General features: G+C 39.5%; 4 protein-coding genes across 10 annotated transcripts; 2 read left to right on the top strand and 2 right to left on the bottom strand.

The window, feature by feature from the left end:
* Positions 1-2,963: 2,963 nt before the first annotated feature.
* On the top strand, positions 2,964-3,894 carry LOC108595733 (protein dj-1beta). The gene is made up of 5 exons (XM_017981016.2): positions 2,964-3,132; positions 3,201-3,392; positions 3,453-3,580; positions 3,638-3,696; positions 3,756-3,894. Exons 1-5 carry the CDS (start codon positions 2,971-2,973, stop codon positions 3,851-3,853), a joined length of 639 nt encoding a protein of 212 aa, XP_017836505.1. The 5' UTR covers positions 2,964-2,970; the 3' UTR covers positions 3,854-3,894.
* A 205-nt stretch (positions 3,895-4,099) lies between these two features.
* LOC108595612 (putative sodium/calcium exchanger 7) lies at positions 4,100-6,233 on the bottom strand. Of its 2 annotated transcripts, XM_017980876.1 has the most exons (5): positions 5,920-6,233; positions 5,535-5,860; positions 5,414-5,488; positions 4,907-5,359; positions 4,100-4,851 (listed from the first exon to the last, which is right to left on the bottom strand). In XM_017980876.1, the coding sequence occupies exons 1-5, from the start codon at positions 6,204-6,206 to the stop codon at positions 4,172-4,174; spliced, it is 1,821 nt and encodes a 606-aa protein (XP_017836365.1). In that variant the 5' UTR covers positions 6,207-6,233; the 3' UTR covers positions 4,100-4,171. The 2 variants fall into 2 exon arrangements, with proteins under 2 accessions (XP_017836365.1, XP_017836366.1); XM_017980877.1 differs by lacking the exon at positions 5,414-5,488.
* A 2,142-nt stretch (positions 6,234-8,375) lies between these two features.
* LOC108595410 (phenoloxidase-activating factor 2) lies at positions 8,376-10,697 on the bottom strand. 3 transcript variants are annotated; one of them, XM_017980638.2, is made up of 3 exons: positions 10,671-10,686; positions 9,949-10,399; positions 8,376-9,337 (listed from the first exon to the last, which is right to left on the bottom strand). In XM_017980638.2, exons 2-3 carry the CDS (start codon positions 10,384-10,386, stop codon positions 8,465-8,467), a joined length of 1,311 nt encoding a protein of 436 aa, XP_017836127.1. In that variant the 5' UTR covers positions 10,387-10,399; positions 10,671-10,686; the 3' UTR covers positions 8,376-8,464. The 3 variants fall into 3 exon arrangements, with proteins under 3 accessions (XP_017836127.1, XP_017836126.1, XP_017836125.1); XM_017980637.2 differs by having other exon boundaries at positions 10,652-10,676; XM_017980636.2 differs by having other exon boundaries at positions 8,377-9,337; positions 10,616-10,697.
* A 224-nt stretch (positions 10,698-10,921) lies between these two features.
* Positions 10,922-12,946, top strand: LOC108595253 (phenoloxidase-activating factor 2). Of its 4 annotated transcripts, none has more exons than XM_017980460.2 (3): positions 10,922-10,943; positions 11,503-11,988; positions 12,042-12,946. In XM_017980460.2, the coding sequence occupies exons 2-3, from the start codon at positions 11,503-11,505 to the stop codon at positions 12,918-12,920; spliced, it is 1,365 nt and encodes a 454-aa protein (XP_017835949.1). In that variant the 5' UTR covers positions 10,922-10,943; the 3' UTR covers positions 12,921-12,946. The 4 variants fall into 4 exon arrangements, with proteins under 4 accessions (XP_017835949.1, XP_017835948.1, XP_017835947.1 ...); XM_017980459.2 differs by having other exon boundaries at positions 10,925-10,950; XM_017980458.1 differs by lacking the exon at positions 10,922-10,943 and adding an exon at positions 10,951-11,037.
* The last annotated feature ends 5,970 nt before the right edge of the window (positions 12,947-18,916 follow it).

Here is an 18,916-nt window from a genome sequence, read left to right as displayed (position 1 = left end):
ACAAACATAAACACTCACACACACACACACACTCAAATGTGTTTAATTTGTTTATAATTTTAAATTGCCAATGAAGCGTGTCGTTTAAAATACATTAAAATATAAATACAATTTAAATGAAAATTCTTATGACCTACATACATATGTATATACAACTATGTATATATGTATATGTATCCCATACATATGCATACACATATTTTGTATTTTACAATTATAAATTAGTTGTTAATCGGTTAAAGTGAAGGTGAAAATTCTGTGGCTCGTATTTGTAACTTGTTTTTAATAATTTTTTTAGCATGCGCGTACCGCAAATTATTTTGTAGTAATGTTTTAAAACACACACACACACACAAGGGATTTAAAAAATTGTACATTTATTTCTTAATGCAACAAAGAAAGTTTAACAATAACAAACAATTATATTAAGTTAAGCAAACGAAAACAATGCAAATGAAGAATACAAATATATGAATGTAATGGACAGCGACGAGTTCTAATGCATTTTGCATACGAATATTATTATGATATTGTATGTGATTTGCATTGTACGCATACTTTTAAGCGCATCAAAGTTTGTAGACAAAAACAATGTGCCGACAATGAATCATTATGCAGTTAATGCAGTAACAAAGTAACAGATACATAGTAATACCTTTATTAATTGATAATTATGCAGTAATGCAGCAACAATGTCATGCAAAGTATCAGATACATAGTAATAACTTTAGTAATTGTCATAGTATAAAGCTTTAACTACTCCCCAAAACAAAAACAGCAAAGAAAAGGAAATACACACAAATTACATAAATGCCAAGCCAATCCTAAACTAAAGTTGTAACTTGTGATTAAACATATAGTAGGTGTGGGGCGAAACAAATAAAAAAAAATGATATAACACTACCGTAGACCATCTATAAACTATTTCTAACCTACATCTAACTAAAGCTGTTAAACACGCAATAAAGACGAAACAGACATTTATACACAACAAACAATTTAATGGTTTCTTCAATGTCGTGCAGCTGATAAAATGAAAAACTCTAAAAAATCGCAATACCCACATGTATCTCATTTACTACACATATATACATATGTATATATACATAGATATATATTGTAGAGTAGTGGGACTTGCATTGATACTCTCTCCCTCACGCATTAGTCACAGTTGATAATTACAACTCAATATCACACATACCAACTGATTGATTATATACATATATGTACTTTTAGCTCTGCTCAAAACTCGACCGCCAATAATGTCTATACATATATATATATTTTCTAGTGTAAACACTACCGAGTTGAGAGAAGCCAACTATAGTTTATAATAAGTGCTTCTTTACTTCTATATTTACATATATACTATACAACATTGTATGTCAAAATTGAATTGAGCTTTAAACTAAAACGAAAATCCATATAAACTTAAAATACACATAATGCATAAATTAAATTATAAATGTGCCGTTAATTCATAATTATTAACTTATAAGCAATGCGTATAAATGTCTACAATTATATACAAGAATTCAAATTAAACAAACAAAAACGAAAACAAACATTGCACAACTCTTCCCAAGGGAAATAAAATTATGCCACAATTAATAGGAAATGTCGTAAATTACAATGGACTAACTCCAAGCAATTATATACGTTATATATATAAAGTATATATATACTTACTTACTTATGTATGTGCGTATTTGTGTACTCTACTCTTCCAATTAGTCCCAACCACATAATGCAAACCACGACCATGACACCCAGGCCCACTGTTGTCGTAGTGTTCCAACTAAAAAATATTTAAAACTTAGCTGAATTTTGATTAGCAAAAATCGTGAATGGTATCAAAAAATAATAAACAGAAGCTTATTTTATTTATATATGTATGTGTATAACTTTATATATAATATAAAAACAAAAAAAAAAACAAATAATATTTATAATTTCCAACTTTGAAACACCTTACTTTAAACTCCAAAACCAAAATGCCGGGTAATTAATCAATAAATTAATTAATTATTATTTAAGAAAAATACAAAAGAAATGAAAAAAAGTCATGCATTCAAGTTTGTAGATGAGCAACGTAAGCAACGTAAATAAATATGGGAAATCTGTAACTTTGGTGATCTTTTTAAATGTTATTAGTAAAAGAAACATAAAATACAACAATAACAACAACACAAATCAAACAAGTTCTAAATGTGACTTAAATACGACGTAAATACACTTTTCCACAAAACTTAATACTTATGTGTATGTATGTACGAGTATCATCTGAAACAATTAATTTAATTCAATTGTAAGTGAGAGCTCTTAAACAAAACATAAGTTGTCAAATAATTACTTTTTAAGCGCTTCAAAAATTTTAAATACATGTAAAACAACTTATTTAATTAAGTCACATTTTTATATAAAAATACATTACACATTAGTTTGCAATTGATTTGCGTTTTGTTTAGTTTTCATACTTAAAAGAAACTAACATTGGAATCAAAAAACAAAAATTACAACAAAAAGAGATGATAATAATTATCGTAATTAAATTCGTTTGTGTTGAAAATAAGAAATTAAAATACATATACACCTATCTTTTGTTCAATAAAAATATATTTAACTAAACTCATGGTGGTTTTATTATTGTTTTAAAAAAAAAAAACTATGGCGCTTTGTTATGAATGAAAACGTATCATTTGTCGACAGCATTAATCGAATGTTGCGAATATGCAAAATATAGCAAAACTTAATAAATGTCTGACTAAAATAAGATGTAATTGCTTAGAGCGATCGCTGGCGCTCTCGCTTTCTCTTTACTCGCGCTCTCTTTGGTTACAACTCATACAATTGAAACGAGCATTTGAGTCGAACTCATACGAACGCTATTATTTTTAGCTTTTTTTGCTTTTGCTTCCATCCAGGAACAGCTTTTTTTTCTGACAAAAAGTTGGCAGCACTGCTAAGGTAATGTCAAAATTGTTTTTATTTCTGAAACAAACAAGCGGCTTTGCTACGAAAGGAATATTGCGAAACAATTGCAAAATGTCCAAAAGTGCTGTAATTATTCTGGCTGAAGGTGCAGAGGAGATGGAGTTTACAATTGCAGCCGATGTCCTAAGACGAGCGGGAGTAAATATTTATATTCTATATTTATAATCGTAAATAGCTTTTTATATATTTACTTATGTACCTTGCAGATTAACGTCACTGTTGCCGGATTGAATGGTAACGAACCAGTGAAGTGCTCACGCAACGTCGTAATTGTGCCGGACAAATCACTGGACCAAGCTGTGGAGGAAAAATATGATGTAGTAGTGCTACCCGGCGGATTAGGCGGCTCAAATGCAATGTGCGAATCCAAGGCAGTTGGCGAACTGTTGCGTGCTCAGGTACATAACTCAGTTTACTTTATTATATCATAATTATCATACTGATTCTGTACTCAACAGGAGACATCTGGTGGTATTATTGCAGCCATTTGTGCTGCGCCCACTGTGCTTGCCAAGCACGGCATTGCTACTGGAAAAACTTTAACATCATATCCGGCCATGAAAGCGCAACTGGTAGATAATTACACGTAAGATTACATGCCTATTTACATTTGTGCATGCATTGATTTTAAATTGCTTTTCAGCTATGTGGAGGATAAAAATGTTGTACAGGATGGCAATCTCATTACTAGCCGTGGTCCAGGTATAACCAAATAACTATGACTATTCAATTTTTTGCTTCTAATCACATTTCCATTATAGGCACAGCCTTTGAATTTGCACTGAAATTATCTGAACTATTGGTGAGCAAGGAAAAGGCTCAGGAGGTTGCCAAAGGCATGCTTTTGACCCACAACTAATTGTTATAATAAATTGAATCATAAGTTTTATGGATCTAAAACTTTTATGTTTTGTTTTGCTAGGAAAAAGAGACTTTATTTCAGATTGCATATAGCATTGAAAACCTCTCTGAATCAGCGATAGAAATTCAGGTTAAGGCAACAAAAATGTATGCTGCTCACTTATTTTGCTCGTAGTTATTTTTAAGAAATATTTATGCGGGGTATCCATTATGCCCTCAGTTAATACAAGCTGTGTGTGATAGATTGTTTATTATCAAATTGATGATTACAGTTTAGTATGCTTATTCTTCTACTAACTTCATCGACTCCGACTACTTAGTCCATGTAGGTATCTGTCACTTTACTATCTGGGGTAAACGAATGCATAATGCCACGTTTGATGAGAAAAGTAGTGATCAAGAAAAGCGCATAGACGAGTAAGGAGAATACGCCAATGGAGCGGCGTGTGTGCCAATTCAATGTAGACGACCACAGCAGGGTTGTAAATAGTCCCATACACAAGAAAAAGAACGAACTGAGGCCATACTCGCCAATTAAAGCATTTCGGTTCAAATGTATGCCTCTGACTGAAGAGTTTATGCAAATGCAGGAAGTGCCGAGGACAACCGTTATAAAGGGCCCGCCGATGCAAGCAGCATAAGCCATGCGTTCATACCCAGCGTTGGCTTGTGCTGAGTTAGCCACCACATCACCCAAGCCAGAGGCAATGGCTGAAATTGTAACTTGCATATAGTCAAGCGGAACCTTCATTGTGGCGCCAATGACATGCAGTATGTGATTAATCTCCTCAGAACAGACAAATATGGTTATTACGGAGGCCGTTAGATTCATTATAGAAAAGAGATAATGAAAGCACGGCGCCGTATCGGTGCGTGAGTTGATGAAGACTAGTAAAGCCAAAGGCGTGGTAAACACCATTGTATACACGCCGTAGATGTAGTCAGTCATTACATTAAAGTACCAGAACTCGGTATAGTCCGGATTATACAGCATGGCTGTGTATGGAATAAATTAGTTAAAAGGTTTGCCGAAAGCAAAACTAAAACCTACATTTGAGAATAATCACAGTGACTGCTGGCGTAATAATGATCTGCAAACAGTTGAGCAGCTTACTCCATCCTCGCCTGTCTATATCATAGTCTACCAGCGGTATGAATAAAGCGGTAAGCACCACAACGGGTGCTCTGGCTATATAATAGAAGCGTGTTACCATTTGAGCATCACGCCATTCAGCGCCTTTGATGGGCGTGAGGGATGCAAAAAAATCCTTAAAGAGGTTTCGATTCCCACCATGTCTCATATCACAGCAGACCTGGCGACGTACAATCGAGGGGACATGTTGTCGGTGGGTGAGCAGTGAAGACTGATGTCGTCCAAGCTGCCTATTGCGATTGCTCGACCCCATTTCTGCATCAAGCGCAAGATTTTCATATATTTTACGCAGCTTCTCACTTTCACGGGTTGCACCCTTGTCCGATAGCAACTCCAGCTTGTTCCAAATGGCTAAAAACAAAAAAAAGGAAATAAGGAGTTGAGCTTTGCGGTGGCTGAACTTACATTTCATATAACGCCGCATTAGTACCCAGTCGACCACATTGACAAGCATATATGAAAAGTATATAAAAATCAAACCTAATTAAAGTTACAGTATTTCTTAACTGCTACAAAACAAGCTTACAGTAGCATTCAACAACCTCCAAATCTCCATCTGTCTGTAGCAAATAATCAACACTTAATACGCCAAACATAAAGAAGAGAGTATCTCTAGTTGTGCCCTGAATATTCATGCGGAATGGGCTAATAAGGCTTATAATTCCGCTCGAGCATAGGCTTATGAAAAGCGCTCGGGAATAATAGTTGGCCAAGACGGGCTGCTCAGTGGAGTCTTCCACGAGACCGCTCAGCATTTCTGGCAAAGCATTGCCTATGGATAAAATGGTTACTCCAGCCAAATGTTCGCTTAGATGCATCAGCTTCGCGCAGCGCTGCAAGCCCGGAGTGTAGCTGTTGCGATAAATAAAAGTGAGCATTTCAACCAACAGCTGGCAACACAATTAACCCACTACTTATCCACTACATGATTCACGCACACCAAAAGTCCAAACATGACCAGCGCGAGCAGAGCCATTATGACGAGCTCTTCGAATTGATTGCGGCACTGGAAATGGCAGGCAATAAAGTGCATATAGGGCCAGATATTTGATTCCTTCGCAAGGCATGTGCTATTATGGAAAAAATCGCAACGCTCGTGATAGGGCAGTTTGACGACGACGAAACAATTGATTTTCTTCGAAAATTCATTAAACTCCTCATCCATGTCATTTTTCGTTACATTTTGCTCAGCTTCCATATTTAAATTCACTCAATGGTCTTTCTTGTGTGTAAATAATTTATTTGTAAATATTTATTTTTTTTATTTTATGAACAATAAGCAAAGCAGCTTTGACATTTGTACGATAGCCAGCATGTGTCAATGATTAACTTTTAGAATCTTCAAGCATTAAACAACATCCATTCCTTTACTTAAGCTTTGCAGCTAGCGGATTTAATTCCAAAAAGGAAGTTTTTATAGGGATATTAAATGCCCTTTTGCATTTTATTTTACTCAATAATTACGAAATTATGGCTTGCTGCGAATTCGAGCACCATAAGCTTTACAAAAGCTTTCAGTTCGAAATTTATAGCATGCAGGCTTAATAATATCCTTTGGTCCTTTATAGCAGTCACGCCATTTTCCTTCCTAAGCATTTTCAGAGCGACTAATTATAGCAATAAATATACCTTTATGTTAAACAAGTGATATATATTTAAGAGTATGCTTATGCTTTAAGGTTTATTATTTTAACTATTAATTCAAGTATTTTAAAAATATTTCAACTGCCAAAGCTTACAAAGAATTTGCATTTGCCATGTAGTTTATAAACCCGCCTAGTTATGTCAGCTATTCAAAACTTTGAATGCCTTCAAATATGCGATTTCTTTCTCAATTTTATGAAAGTAGCTTAACAAAAGAAACTTTTGCTTATTGGATTATTGGCAACTGACAAATTGTTTTCGCGTAGCGAGCAGGAAAGGAGCTTAATGGAGAGAAAGAGAAAGAACTGAAAGGGCAAAGGCAACGTTATCGATGACGTCAAGCATTTAAGGACAATTGACTGCGCTTCGTTGCAAGTATGCAATGAAAATTTATGATGGCGCAGGTGAAAGTTATGCGCCAGCCCCAAACCCCAACAAAGCCAATGCCAACAGTTGTAACTATAACTGTAACTAGCTATAAATGACACAGTGTGCGTGTCTCTCTCTCTGTGTGTGTGTGTGTGTGTAACAATTTATCAGTAAAAGTTTTGAGCTCTTAAGCCCAAGTTGCTTTAAGTGCGACGCTCTGCATGAATGCGATTAAATAAAATATTTACACTGTCTTGCAGCAATTTGTTGCTGCTATAGACAATTTACATTGTTAATTAAATCAAGGGCCGCATAAAAACTAACAGCAACAATCAAACAACTTTATTTTCTTTTTTGTATTGTTGAGTACACAGACTCAATGGGCAAGCAACTGCGCTTAGCAGGAACAAAAACATAATTAAAGCTTTGCCTTGCAAAAAGTCTACCAAGGATTAGTATTATTCCAAAGGGAAGAGTGTGTCCAGCGAGCTGTTGAAAATTTGATAGCAAAATACTTTTTATGCTTTAAAGCATTTTTTGTGCACATTTACAGTACATGAAGCATAAATGCAGATACATTGTAGCTAACTGACTCAGTGACTGGTTGACTGATTGCTCATACGCACCGTTGGCTTGCACCCAGGCAACTACCAGCGTTGTCAGCTGCTGCTCCAGCTACAATTGTCGCAATTCAATATCCATGTCCGTGTGCCAGTATAGCATTTCGTTTTTTTTTCATCACTTTTTCTGTGTATCCAAATATTAGCCTGCACATTTTATGGCGCTACAAATCAAAATTGTGAGCTTAGGCCACATAAATCAGACTGTGGCAACATAAATTTGCTAAGCAAAGATAAAAAATATATACATATATGTATGTTGAAAACTCAAACGTAGTTTGGCATGTTGCCGGCATATTTAGACCAACAGGCTAATTAATAATTAAGAATTCAATTTGAGCAAGCTTTAGCAGGGACAACATCAGGTTGTTAACTCAACATTGCGGCTGTGTGGCATGTAAAGTCCGAAAGCCACAACATGATTACGCTCATGCAATGTGGCAAGCTGTGTAGCAACTGAAACTTACAGTCCAGCTGGAGTTTATGTACATTGTGGAAGTGGAACTGCAGCCACGTGGCGTATACGCGTTAAAATGCTACAGAGCTTGACGTAGCAACAGCTGGACTTAAATTAATTTAACATAGTTTAATTTAGCTACAAATGCAGCTAATTTGCACGCTTTGACTGTCTAAATGCAATTTAAGTCATATATTTTTATTTTATTGAGAGATGAGTTTACAGCTTAAAAGTAAATCAAATACAATCGAAGCTTAAGTTTTGAGCAATTTTATGTATAATAACTTTATGTAAACTTAACTTATTTTTTGTAAATTTGTATTTTATTACCTATTCCCGGTTATTCATTTTAGTTGTGCACGCTGCTTAGGGTTCCTCCAGCTTGAAGCCCACTCTGGCTGCTTGATCATCGATCCAGCTTCTCAAATGCGGCACATTCGTGTATGCCGCTGGTATATCCTTCTCGGCACACTCAATGCCCCAGGACACAATGCCGGCTAGGTGATAACGATTCGCCTGTCCTGGCAAACTGCAAAATAACGGCGAGCCACCATCGCCTTGGCACGTGTCCTTGCCCTCGATGCCGCCTGCACAAAGAAAACTGCCATGCAGCTGAAAGCGCTGGCCAAGAATAGTGTGCCTAAGCAGCCGCTGACAATGCTGATGCTCCAGCACTGGCAGATCAATGCGCTTGAGTATGCGCTCCATGGACTTGTTGCGTCCGGCAACATCGCCCCAGCCTATGGCAAAGCAATGCGCTCCTCGCAGATTGCCCAGCACCAGTGAAGTCTCCACTGGCGGCAGGCAGAGTGGCTGTATATGTGGACCCAGCTCGAAGGGCTTTTGCAGCACCAGCAGCGCTATGTCGTTGTGGAAATTGAGTTTGTTGAACAGCTGATGACGCCAGAGGCTGCGCAGGCCGCGCGTCTGCGGGGCATGCGGCTCACGGCGACTGTTTAGGTCGTACTCGCCGGCACGAGCCAGCAAACTGTCCGAGCTGTGGTTGCCCACATTGTGGGCACTGGTTAGCACCAGCTGGGGATGTATCAATGTGCCGCCACACACATAGTTGTCCTGCATGTCCACCACAGCCACCATCCAAGGATATTCGGCGTAGCGTGCCTCGTGATTGTCGTACCCGACCAGATCGTAGTAGAGTCCTTTGGGATTGCTGTAACCGCAGCCCTTGTACTGAAAGTCTTGCAAATGCCGCAGCAAAGGACTTTGGCTCTCGTCCAACTGCAAAATTTGAAACGACATTTGCATGAGATTAAAAACAGTGACAAAAGCACTTTCATTTTATTAAATTTCACTCAAGCGGGCAATTTTTGGGGAGACAGCATATATAGTATGGTTTAAATAGAGATTATTGTTGCCTTGGTTGTAGTTGATAGCTTTAATAAAGTTAAAATAAAGTAGTTCCTAGGTAATTATTATCATGCGTTAGTTATAGTTATTGTTTTGCTTTCTTCATAATAAAAGTCAAGTATAAATTTGCTAAAAATAACAAATTCAATACAACTTTGAAACTCTTAAATATATAAATAAGCTACGCTTTTTGAATTGAACTTTATTGGATCGGGCCATAAACATTTGTTTACGGCTCCATCTCAACACACAACTACACAATTGACATTCATTGTTTGGCATTTTACACAAAGCTTGAAATTATTCTCAGGGCTAAGCAATTAATTTATATCATAGGTATTGAATTTCAATTACAATTACTAATACAATTTGGAAAGTAAACGTAATAATTGTAAATTTTATTTACTTGCTGCCGAACTTTCAATTCTACAATTTTGTTTTAGTTGCACATTTACAATAGAGTTATGTTTAGATATTCTCACCTGATCGGCTGTGGGACAGCAGCTTTCAAAAATGCCACAGCCATTGTTGCTCATTTGATCAATGCGTGGCTTGATTATATAGCGTCCATCAATATTGACAACGCCGGTGCGGCACAGATGTCGAGGCACGCACAGCTTCTGAACAGCGCAGCTTTCATAATCTGTCTTGAAGTCTAAGCCAAGCGTGGCTGCTGTTGCTTGCGTAGATTTGAGACTCGCTTCAAAGCTCTCCAATTGCTCCTTATCGCAGCAGACGAGTCCGACGCCACAGATGCGATCCAGAATGCGTGGACCTAGCTGACCACGGCCCGAATCGTCCGTTTCATTGCAACGCTGTTCGCTTATGCACAGCTCATCGGACGTGCAAGCTCGCAAGGCATGGGAACAGTTTATGAGCAGCAATAATAACAATGATAAACATTTAAAAACCGGCGGCATATTGTGTTAAAAGCTGAAATGATTGAGTTCATTAGAACACTTTAGCATGCGAGTTGTGGTAAACCCCTTGAAATCCCCCATTAGCCACAATTAAAATGATTTGAACTTTGTTACGTATACGTCATGCTGGCGTTATTATTTCGTTGCCAATTTAATTCATTCATAGCACTGCATATATATATGAGCTAATCAATGACCCTATTTGCATATGCCAAGTATATATGTTTACCTAGTTACAATATGCGTAATTAGTTTATAAACATACAAACAAACACGACACACACTTTTTGTTATTGACCGGCAGCAGCTGCTTGTTGAACTGAGCTATCAGTTCGTATATTTTCCGATTTTATAAGCTGTCTGCTCGATTATTGCGCTCTCAGCATTAAAAACAACAACAGCGCAATTAAAACGTGAGTTGATCTCTCTCTCTTCTATTGGAGAATTGACGTTCTCAGAATCAGTCTAAAGCTATGTATAAGATGCTTGCAATATATTGCAAACTGTTCAGTTGTTATTCTACGTGTGCGGGCATAAGTTAAGCTAAACAAAAATCTGTAAATAGTAAATATATAGTATATTATAAAGTGTTAACAAACATGTTTTAAAGTTTCGTACTAAACGAAAACGTAAAGAAATTAATAAACTATGGTAATTGCTTGCTAGTTGCAAATGCATTTAAACATTAAACGCGGATGTGGTTACAGCTGATAACAAGTTTGTTGTAAACAAGTTAAATTAAGGCAATAAATTGCAAACTGTGTGTCTTCTTTAAATGAAAAATTGTAAATAAACTGCGCCTTTAAAGATTAATAAAAATATATAAAGTATATATTATAAGCCTATAATTGAATTTATAAGAAAATGTGTGATAGATTAAAGATTAATAAGAAAACAATAACAACAATACGACACTGTTGAACAATTATTTTTTTTATGTAATAGCAATACAGTGCAATTGAATCATTAATCATTAGTGAAAAGTTCTCCTAATGATATTTTATAGGCAACTGGGGAATACAACTTGTGAGCTTTTGTACTGATAACCCCCTTGCACCACCAGCTTTGAGACTTATCGCAAACTAATTCCAAATCTCGTTTCTTGCCTATAAATAGATGAGAACTTTTGATGCTTTGCTGGGTTGCCTGCTGCTTATGCTGCTCACTCAGCGACAATGGGCGGTGGGTCAACAGGCCATGTTTAATATGTGTGGTGCGGCTGAGGTGTGTGTGAGCGAGCAGCACTGCAATGAGACGGATGATTCAGGGCTAGGCGCAATTGGACCGCGTCTGGGGCAAGCCTGCGGCAATGGACTTGTCTGCTGCGATCGTGAGCAACTGGAGAGCTGGAACGCCAGCGTGGACAGTCGCGTTAGCCGGCAAAGCAAGAAGGCAAACAAGCCAACGCCAGTGAGCATCAACACCATGAGCAACAAACTGGAGCCCAGTGGCTATGACAGCTGTGGCGTAAACATGGAGTGTGTGCCGCGCAAGCTTTGCAAAGACGATGTCATCATTGACGATGGACGCTTTATACTGAATCCACGCATAGGCGCGCCCTGCGAGCGTGTGCTCTTCCGCTGCTGTGCTGTGGATCAGCAGGTGAGTAAGCCTTGCTTGCCATTGAAAGCAATGCTTATGCTTCGCTTTTACAGGTGGACCACAGCGACAGTCCGTATGTGCAAAAGCTGAAAGACTTTAAATATCAAGGCTGCGGCTATAGCAATGCAAAAGGTCTTATACCCGATCAGGATAACTACGAGTATCCCAAGGATGTTGCGCTGTTTGCCGAATTCCCCTGGATGATGGTGCTGATGACGGGACGCAATCGTTATCTCTGCGGCGGCACCTTAATACATCCGCAGCTAGTGCTGACCAGCGCGCATAATATAGCGAATCAAACGGTGGACACGCTGCTGGCACGTGCGGGCGAATGGGATCTGAATAGCATTGATGAGCCGCATGAGCATCAGACGCGTCGCATTAAGCAGATCATTAGGCATGCAGAGTTTGAGCCGGAACGTTATTACAATGACATTGCCTTGCTGGTGCTGGATGAGCCGCTGACCATGCAGCCGCACATACAACCGCTGTGCCTGCCACCAACGGAGTCGCCAGAGGTGCAGGCTCAATTACGCGATGGTCAGTGCTTTGCCACCGGCTGGGGTGGCAAGCTGCCCGACAGCGATAAGCACGAGCATCTGCTGAAGCGCATTGAGCTGCCCGTGGTTAGCAAGCAGGAGTGCCAGGCGCAGTTGCGCGTAACGCGCTTGGGCAAACGTTTTCGTCTGCGTCCCAGCTTCATTTGCGCCGGCGGCATTGAGGGCAAGGACACTTGCAAAGGCGATGGCGGTTCGCCGCTGTTTTGCACGCTGCCTGGTCAATCGAAACGCTTTCAGCTGGCGGGCATTGTCTCGTGGGGCATTGAGTGCGCCGAGGAGGATGTGCCAGCGGTCTATGCCAATGTTCCTTACCTACGCAGCTGGATTGATGAGCAGATCAAGCCACTGAAACTAACACTGGATACACCATAAATAAATAAACAATTCTCTGCTATTCATAACAATTTTTGTGCAGTTTTTAATGAGCACAAGCGAATGCCTGCCCGCCTGCCTGCCTGAATTTTATAAATAGCGCAAGTTAAGTCGAGCGGCAGCATATTGTAGTGCCTGCCATATCCTCTTACTCGCTGCTGCTGCAAAATTAAGTAGGTTTCAAGCAACAAGAAACAACGAAGCTAGTGAAGCAAGCAGCGACAGCGGCCGTGGCAGACTGCTCCAGACAGTGGAGTGCATTGTTGCTACTCGAAAAATTGAGAAATTACACGCTGTGAAATGGCTGGGGAATTGATATTGGTGTGCTAACAGTTATTGTTGTTGTTGCTGCTGCTGCTGCTGCCGCTGCTGGCGACGTCTTCGCTAAAAACTCATTTCTCAAGTAAATTGCTTTTCGGGAGCAATGAATTTTATTTATTGGCGTTTTTCATGCAACATGCAGCAGCAGCACTTTGCAACAAGCGTGCGGGCCCACATTCTTCGCTATTGATTTTATACATGTTATATGTGTATATTGTTATATGATTTTTGTGCATATTTATGCTGGAGCTGCTTGCAGGTTAACGCTTGATTAGTTGCCATTGCTCGGGCTCAGTAAAGTCAAATATTTGCCAAATTGATTATGATTTAATTATAATAAAGCATTATGCATATGGCATAGCAATTGCAATTGCATACATTTGACTGACTATCTGCGTGTGTATGTGTGTGTGCCTGTCTATTTGTGTATGCAATTATAATGGGCCTGGCCACAATTCTGTTGCATACTTTGAGGCACATTTCCTTGCTGGCAAACGGCAGCTGCCAGCTTCGTATGTGCGTGCGTCTGCATGTATGTGTGTGTGTGTGTGTGCACATGGCATCAAATTACAAATGATGTAGTGCCCAAGGGGAGCGTGAACACAAGGGACGCGGCGGCGTTAGTGAAGCCTGCTGCTTTTGTGGCCAGCCAACGGAAATAGAAACAGCTGCAAATGGCAGTTTAGAGTGTCCTTTCGCTCTCTCTCTCTCTCTCCCTAGCGCTGTGCTGTGTGTGCATAGCATAGGCTACATAAAAAAAAACATAACAAGCCACTAATGTTTCGCACACACAAACGCACACAGGCTGGCATGCGAACAATTGACACTGGCTAATTGCACTGGAAAATCCGCTAAATGCAACCATAACCATTGGCCTGCTATATTAAATACACTGCAAATAATTAGAGTCGACTGCATGTGTAACTAAATTTAAAAGTGTAAATTTTTATTTTAAAACATTGAACTTAAGGCAGCTTTGCTGAACTAAAGTAAAGCAGTGGATTTTACAAGGTATTTAATTAAAGCAGCTTACAATTCAAGAGTTAGCACGCTTCCCATTGCCACACTAGATTGATAGCTAAACGCACTTAGCGTTAATTAGAACGCACTGTCTGCTTTGAGAGCAGTGTGTGTATAAATACAATATAAAGCTCAATGTAAGCTTACACACTGTTGTTGCCATGCTAATTAACAACTCGAGAATAAATTGCAAACATACGCATTTGAAAAATGCAAGAATGTGGCATGGTGGCATTGGTGGCATGCAACTGCCGTGGGTTTGAGAGTTGGGCTGGGTGTGCTTGGGGAAATGAGGCTAATATGCGTGGCATTGTAGTGCGCGCAATGTCCTGCAAAAAACAATTAAATGCATGCCTGTCACGGCGTATACGCAATGCCAGTTAAGCACGCGCGCCGCTGGCCACTGACAGCGTGACATGTTGTCAGCGTTTTAGAAAATTTGTTATGCAAATTGCTTATTAACTTTATGACTGCCCCCTGTCCAATTGTCGCTATGCGGCGCAACATTTTGAATTGTCAATTAGTTGGCCAGGCAGCATAAACAACGAAATCGCTCGAGTATAAAGCGCATTATTTAAGTTCAGCAGCTAGAGTCGCACATTAAATGCACATAAAATTGTCCCAGCTTCGATACTAATTTATGTACCAGCATCAACGAGCAACGAGCTACCTGCGCTGCCAGCATGTTCTATACAAACCTGCAACTGCAGCTGCAGCAGGTGGAGAGAGGACAGGAGCACAGGGCTGCTGCTGCTGCTGCTGCCCTGCTAATGACATTGGCGCTATCAGCAATGGCCTTTAGTTTAATTGAAAAATTTCGTTTTGTTTTAGCTAATGGCAGCCGTGTAATTTATGATGCCAACCGTGCCAGGACATGGAACCAATGCCAATGTATTGAATGTCGGGGCAATTGCACAATGGGCCGCTGGCCAAATCCTGATTTCTATAGTTTCAATTTAATAATATTTTCTATGGCTACCCGTACCGAAAATTATTTGCTTTAAGCTCTTGGCAAACGTGCGCTGTGTTTAATTTATTAGTGCTGCTATTAATTTCGCTGAATAGCATTTTCAAATTGAATTTAGTTTGTTACGTTTACCATTTAAGCGTGTACGTATCGATCTTTTTGTGGCGGTCGGTCAATCTTTAATTGTGGCGGCAGCTATTTTATTGTCGATCAGCTTAGCTTGAGTTTCAAATATTAAAGCAACTTAAACTTAACTTTACGCTTGCTCTACAATGCACACACATTTAGTACTGTTTAATTAAACTGCAGCAGCAGCAGTGGCGGCCAACTAGAACATCTGGAGCCACAAAAGCGCTGGCAAAATGAAAATTTACAAAATTTGGTGCGTGATGCGGCGAGGCGCGAATTTGAAGTGCGCAAAGTTTTGTTCGCTTCGCATTTTGCACGCTTGCATAATTCGCATAACCTTTTGTTTTGTTTGACTTTGATGGCTTTGTAGTGGGCGTGGCATGCTGCTGTTTGGGGGAGCTGTGATTTCACAGTCGTTGCGTAATTTGATAAGCAAACATTTTAAAATGCTGCACAAACAAAGAGGCGCAGCAACGCAGCCAAAGGCGGCAAAGGCAATGCCAATTTGCATTTAGTCGAGCAGAAAGCATACAATGCGATCGAGGCAACAGCAACAGCAATAACAACAATTAAAAATATTGCGCACATGTTTTGCTTTCATTAAATTTTTGCATGCCACGCGGCGTATGCGCAACATTGTCTGTTGCTTATGCAGGCGCTGGCTAATCACTTAGTTTTGGCTTGCCTTTAAGTTTGACAGCATGCAGCCCTTGGCCGCATTTCGTTGCTTGCACCTGCTGCAAAAATGGCTGCGAAATTTTCCTGTTGGCATGTTGTCGACATTTTTATGGCTGCCGTTTTTGCCGTAACGCTTCGGAATTCAGCTACAGCTACAGCTAGAGCGCTGCTCCTCATGCCCGCTACGTACCCGCAGTCACTTATGCTGCCAGACACTGCCAGCCACTTGGCTGCCCAATTAAAAGTTTTAGCACATTTTCACTTGAAATTAATTGTCGGTAAACGTAATTCATGTCCGAGACACGAATGCGCAAGTAGCAGCAGCAGCAGCCAGCCAGCCAGCGAGCAACAACAACAGCTTTAATAGCGGCAGCAGCAGCAACAATCACAATAACAGCTCAAGCTAAAAGGGGAAGCAGTTCGTTTTTTTAGGGCACACTTTTCAGGTGTGCCACACACACGCACACACAGTCGGCGAAAGAGAAAAGAGAAGAAGAAGAGACTGGCTCGAGCATTGTTGTTGCATTGCATACTTATGTGCGCTAATGTGTACGCTATTTAATTCTCAAAGCAATTTAACGAAGAATGAAGATTGTTTTTAGAAAGATAAACAAAGAATAAATCCTCAATTAATTTTCTCTAGCAACTGCAACTCATCATTGAAATTTTCTAGCACACTTGGCAGTCTATAAAGAATGTAAGCAAGCTGCAATTTGCCAAATTGCGACACACATAACGTAACTGTATGCAAATTATGCAACAAATATATGCAAAAGTGCACATAACATGACCACGCCCATTGATCCGGTTACGCCCGCTGCTCGCTGCATTATTAAAAATAAAAAGCAGCAGCAGCAGCGAAAGTCAAATGAATACAAAAGCAAAAAACTAAAGCGCGGCACACAAAAACAACAGCGCAGCGGAAGCAACAAATGTCGAGTCGACAAACTGCTGGGGCCAACCTATGCCAAACAGCAACATGACCACGCCCACAAAGGCAAGGGGGCGGTGGGCAGAGCGGTTGAGCGCATTGGTAGACGACTAAAGTCGCTGTGTTTGTTTGTCTTCAACGGCATTATGCGCAGCTTAATCTATATGCAAATTACACTGCCCCGTATGTGATTGTGTGTGTGTGTGTGCAATACATACATATATGTATATGTATGCAGATTGTTTGCTTGTCAATGCTGCAAGTGGGAGTCGACTTGCAAGTCAACACGAGTTGAGTTCAGTTGAGTTGAGTCAAGCCGCTGCCAAAGCTGCACTTTGTTGTGGTTTCCGATTACCAAGCAGCATGTGGCCAGCTGACCTCTAGCTTGGTTCAACGCAGATTGCAATTCCAGGCTCAGCCTTAGTTGACTTGCTTTTGTAAATGAAGTTATCTTAAGCAAAACCAAAACAAGGAATTCAGTAATTACTATTGGTATTTTAACTATTTCAAGCGAGCTAAAAATAGAAAATGTATTTCATTGAGCATGTTTTGCAAGCAATCAATTTTCAATTTGAATTAAACAAGAATATAACACAGAGCTACAGAGCTTAGGTACAAATCAAAATTATTAAATAGCTTAAACAAGTGTAAGTCAAATGGCCAATTTATATTGTTTATAGTGAATTTTAAATATCAATAATAAATTAAAATGTATACTACACGCAGCTCAACTATTTTAGTTGCAGTTAGCTGTAAAATAATCCGTAAACTGCTATAATATCCCTATAATTTCTTGCCTGAATAATTGATATAGAAATAAATTCTAGAACAATGCACACTTGATAATTACCAACATATTTACATTGTCAGCTGCAAAATTCACTTCACTATGCAACACTTATAAACATCACACACACATATGCATATAGTATGTATATTGGCACTAGCTATAGCTAATTATGTCAATTGCAAAGCTCAGGCTTGACACTTGTCTGCAGCAATTGCCACTTGCCACTCGTAAGTTTCACACTAGAAACAGCAGCACACAGCAACATACACACACACTCACACACATACTAACGCAAGCTTAGTAAATACAGTTGTGCACAGCTCAGTGCAAGTCAACGAGCTGCTAAAAAGCAACAACAACAACAACTAGTGTACGACAATGAAGCAGCAGAAGAATAAGCAGCAGCAGCAGCAGCAGCAGCAGCAGTAACAACAGCATGGCTCAAGTGGTCCAAGGAGAGCGTCGCCTGTTGCCAGCTGCCTGTTGCCATTTAATGATAATGAGGCACGCTGCTGCCGGCAAATGTTTGACGACTTGCAACAATGACAACTGACATGTGACTATGCGAAGTATGCGAAGGCCAAGCTGACTGTGCCTGCCTGCAATGCAAAATAGATTTGAAAGCAATTCAATTGAGATTTAAATTTTGATGTTTGATGGCTGACACACATACACACACACACACATATAGATACAAATATTTGCATGCACTTTATAGCAGGTCAGGGCCGTAGCCTAAAATCAGACTACAGATGTGGCTGGCCTAAAGCCATGGGACTATGCAAGAAAACCACTGAACTAGCCACTTACTGGCCTACTGAATAGACCACAACACACACACATACACACACACACACTCATGTCTTTATTTAGGCAGCCACGTGCAGAAGAAGAAGACAAACAATTTCTAGACTAGAAAATCAACTCACGTAGATCTTGTTATTTATTCAAGTCAATGGAATTCACATAGCGAGCACACAAAAACAAAACGAGCACACACATACATAGAAAATTCGCCACTGTTTTGGCCTAAATATGCATTTGGCCAAAATGGCCACAAAAATGCAATAAAAAAATAATGAAAAATACACAACAAAAGTAAATGTGCAACAATAATAACAATTCAATCAAATTCTGTATGTAAATCTACGCGTAGCTAC

This window comes from Drosophila busckii, chromosome 2R (genome assembly GCF_011750605.1).
Source record: "Drosophila busckii strain San Diego stock center, stock number 13000-0081.31 chromosome 2R, ASM1175060v1, whole genome shotgun sequence".
Classification (NCBI taxonomy): Eukaryota; Metazoa; Arthropoda; class Insecta; order Diptera; family Drosophilidae; genus Drosophila; species Drosophila busckii.
The sequence above is the reverse complement of the archived record's forward strand: the minus strand, read 5'-3'. Positions and strand labels throughout refer to the sequence as shown.

Excerpts from the sequence above, each read along its gene's own strand:
- LOC108595733 (XM_017981016.2), top strand. The coding sequence starts at position 2,971 with ATGTCAAAATTGTTTTTATTTCTGAAACAAACAAGCGGCTTTGCTACG. Across the intron at positions 3,393-3,452 it reads GCGAACTGTTGCGTGCTCAG|GAGACATCTGGTGGTATTAT; the intron begins GTACATAACTCA and ends TGTACTCAACAG. Across the intron at positions 3,697-3,755 it reads CATTACTAGCCGTGGTCCAG|GCACAGCCTTTGAATTTGCA; the intron begins GTATAACCAAAT and ends TTTCCATTATAG.
- LOC108595253 (XM_017980458.1), top strand. Across the intron at positions 11,989-12,041 it reads GCTGTGCTGTGGATCAGCAG|GTGGACCACAGCGACAGTCC; the intron begins GTGAGTAAGCCT and ends TCGCTTTTACAG.
- LOC108595612 (XM_017980876.1), bottom strand. The coding sequence starts at position 6,206 with ATGGAAGCTGAGCAAAATGTAACGAAAAATGACATGGATGAGGAGTTT. Across the intron at positions 5,861-5,919 it reads AATCATGTAGTGGATAAGTA|CTACACTCCGGGCTTGCAGC; the intron begins GTGGGTTAATTG and ends TTATCGCAACAG. Across the intron at positions 4,852-4,906 it reads CACTGTGATTATTCTCAAAT|CCATGCTGTATAATCCGGAC; the intron begins GTAGGTTTTAGT and ends TTCCATACACAG.
- LOC108595410 (XM_017980636.2), bottom strand. The coding sequence starts at position 10,386 with ATGCCGCCGGTTTTTAAATGTTTATCATTGTTATTATTGCTGCTCATA. Across the intron at positions 9,338-9,948 it reads GCTGTCCCACAGCCGATCAG|TTGGACGAGAGCCAAAGTCC; the intron begins GTGAGAATATCT and ends CAAATTTTGCAG.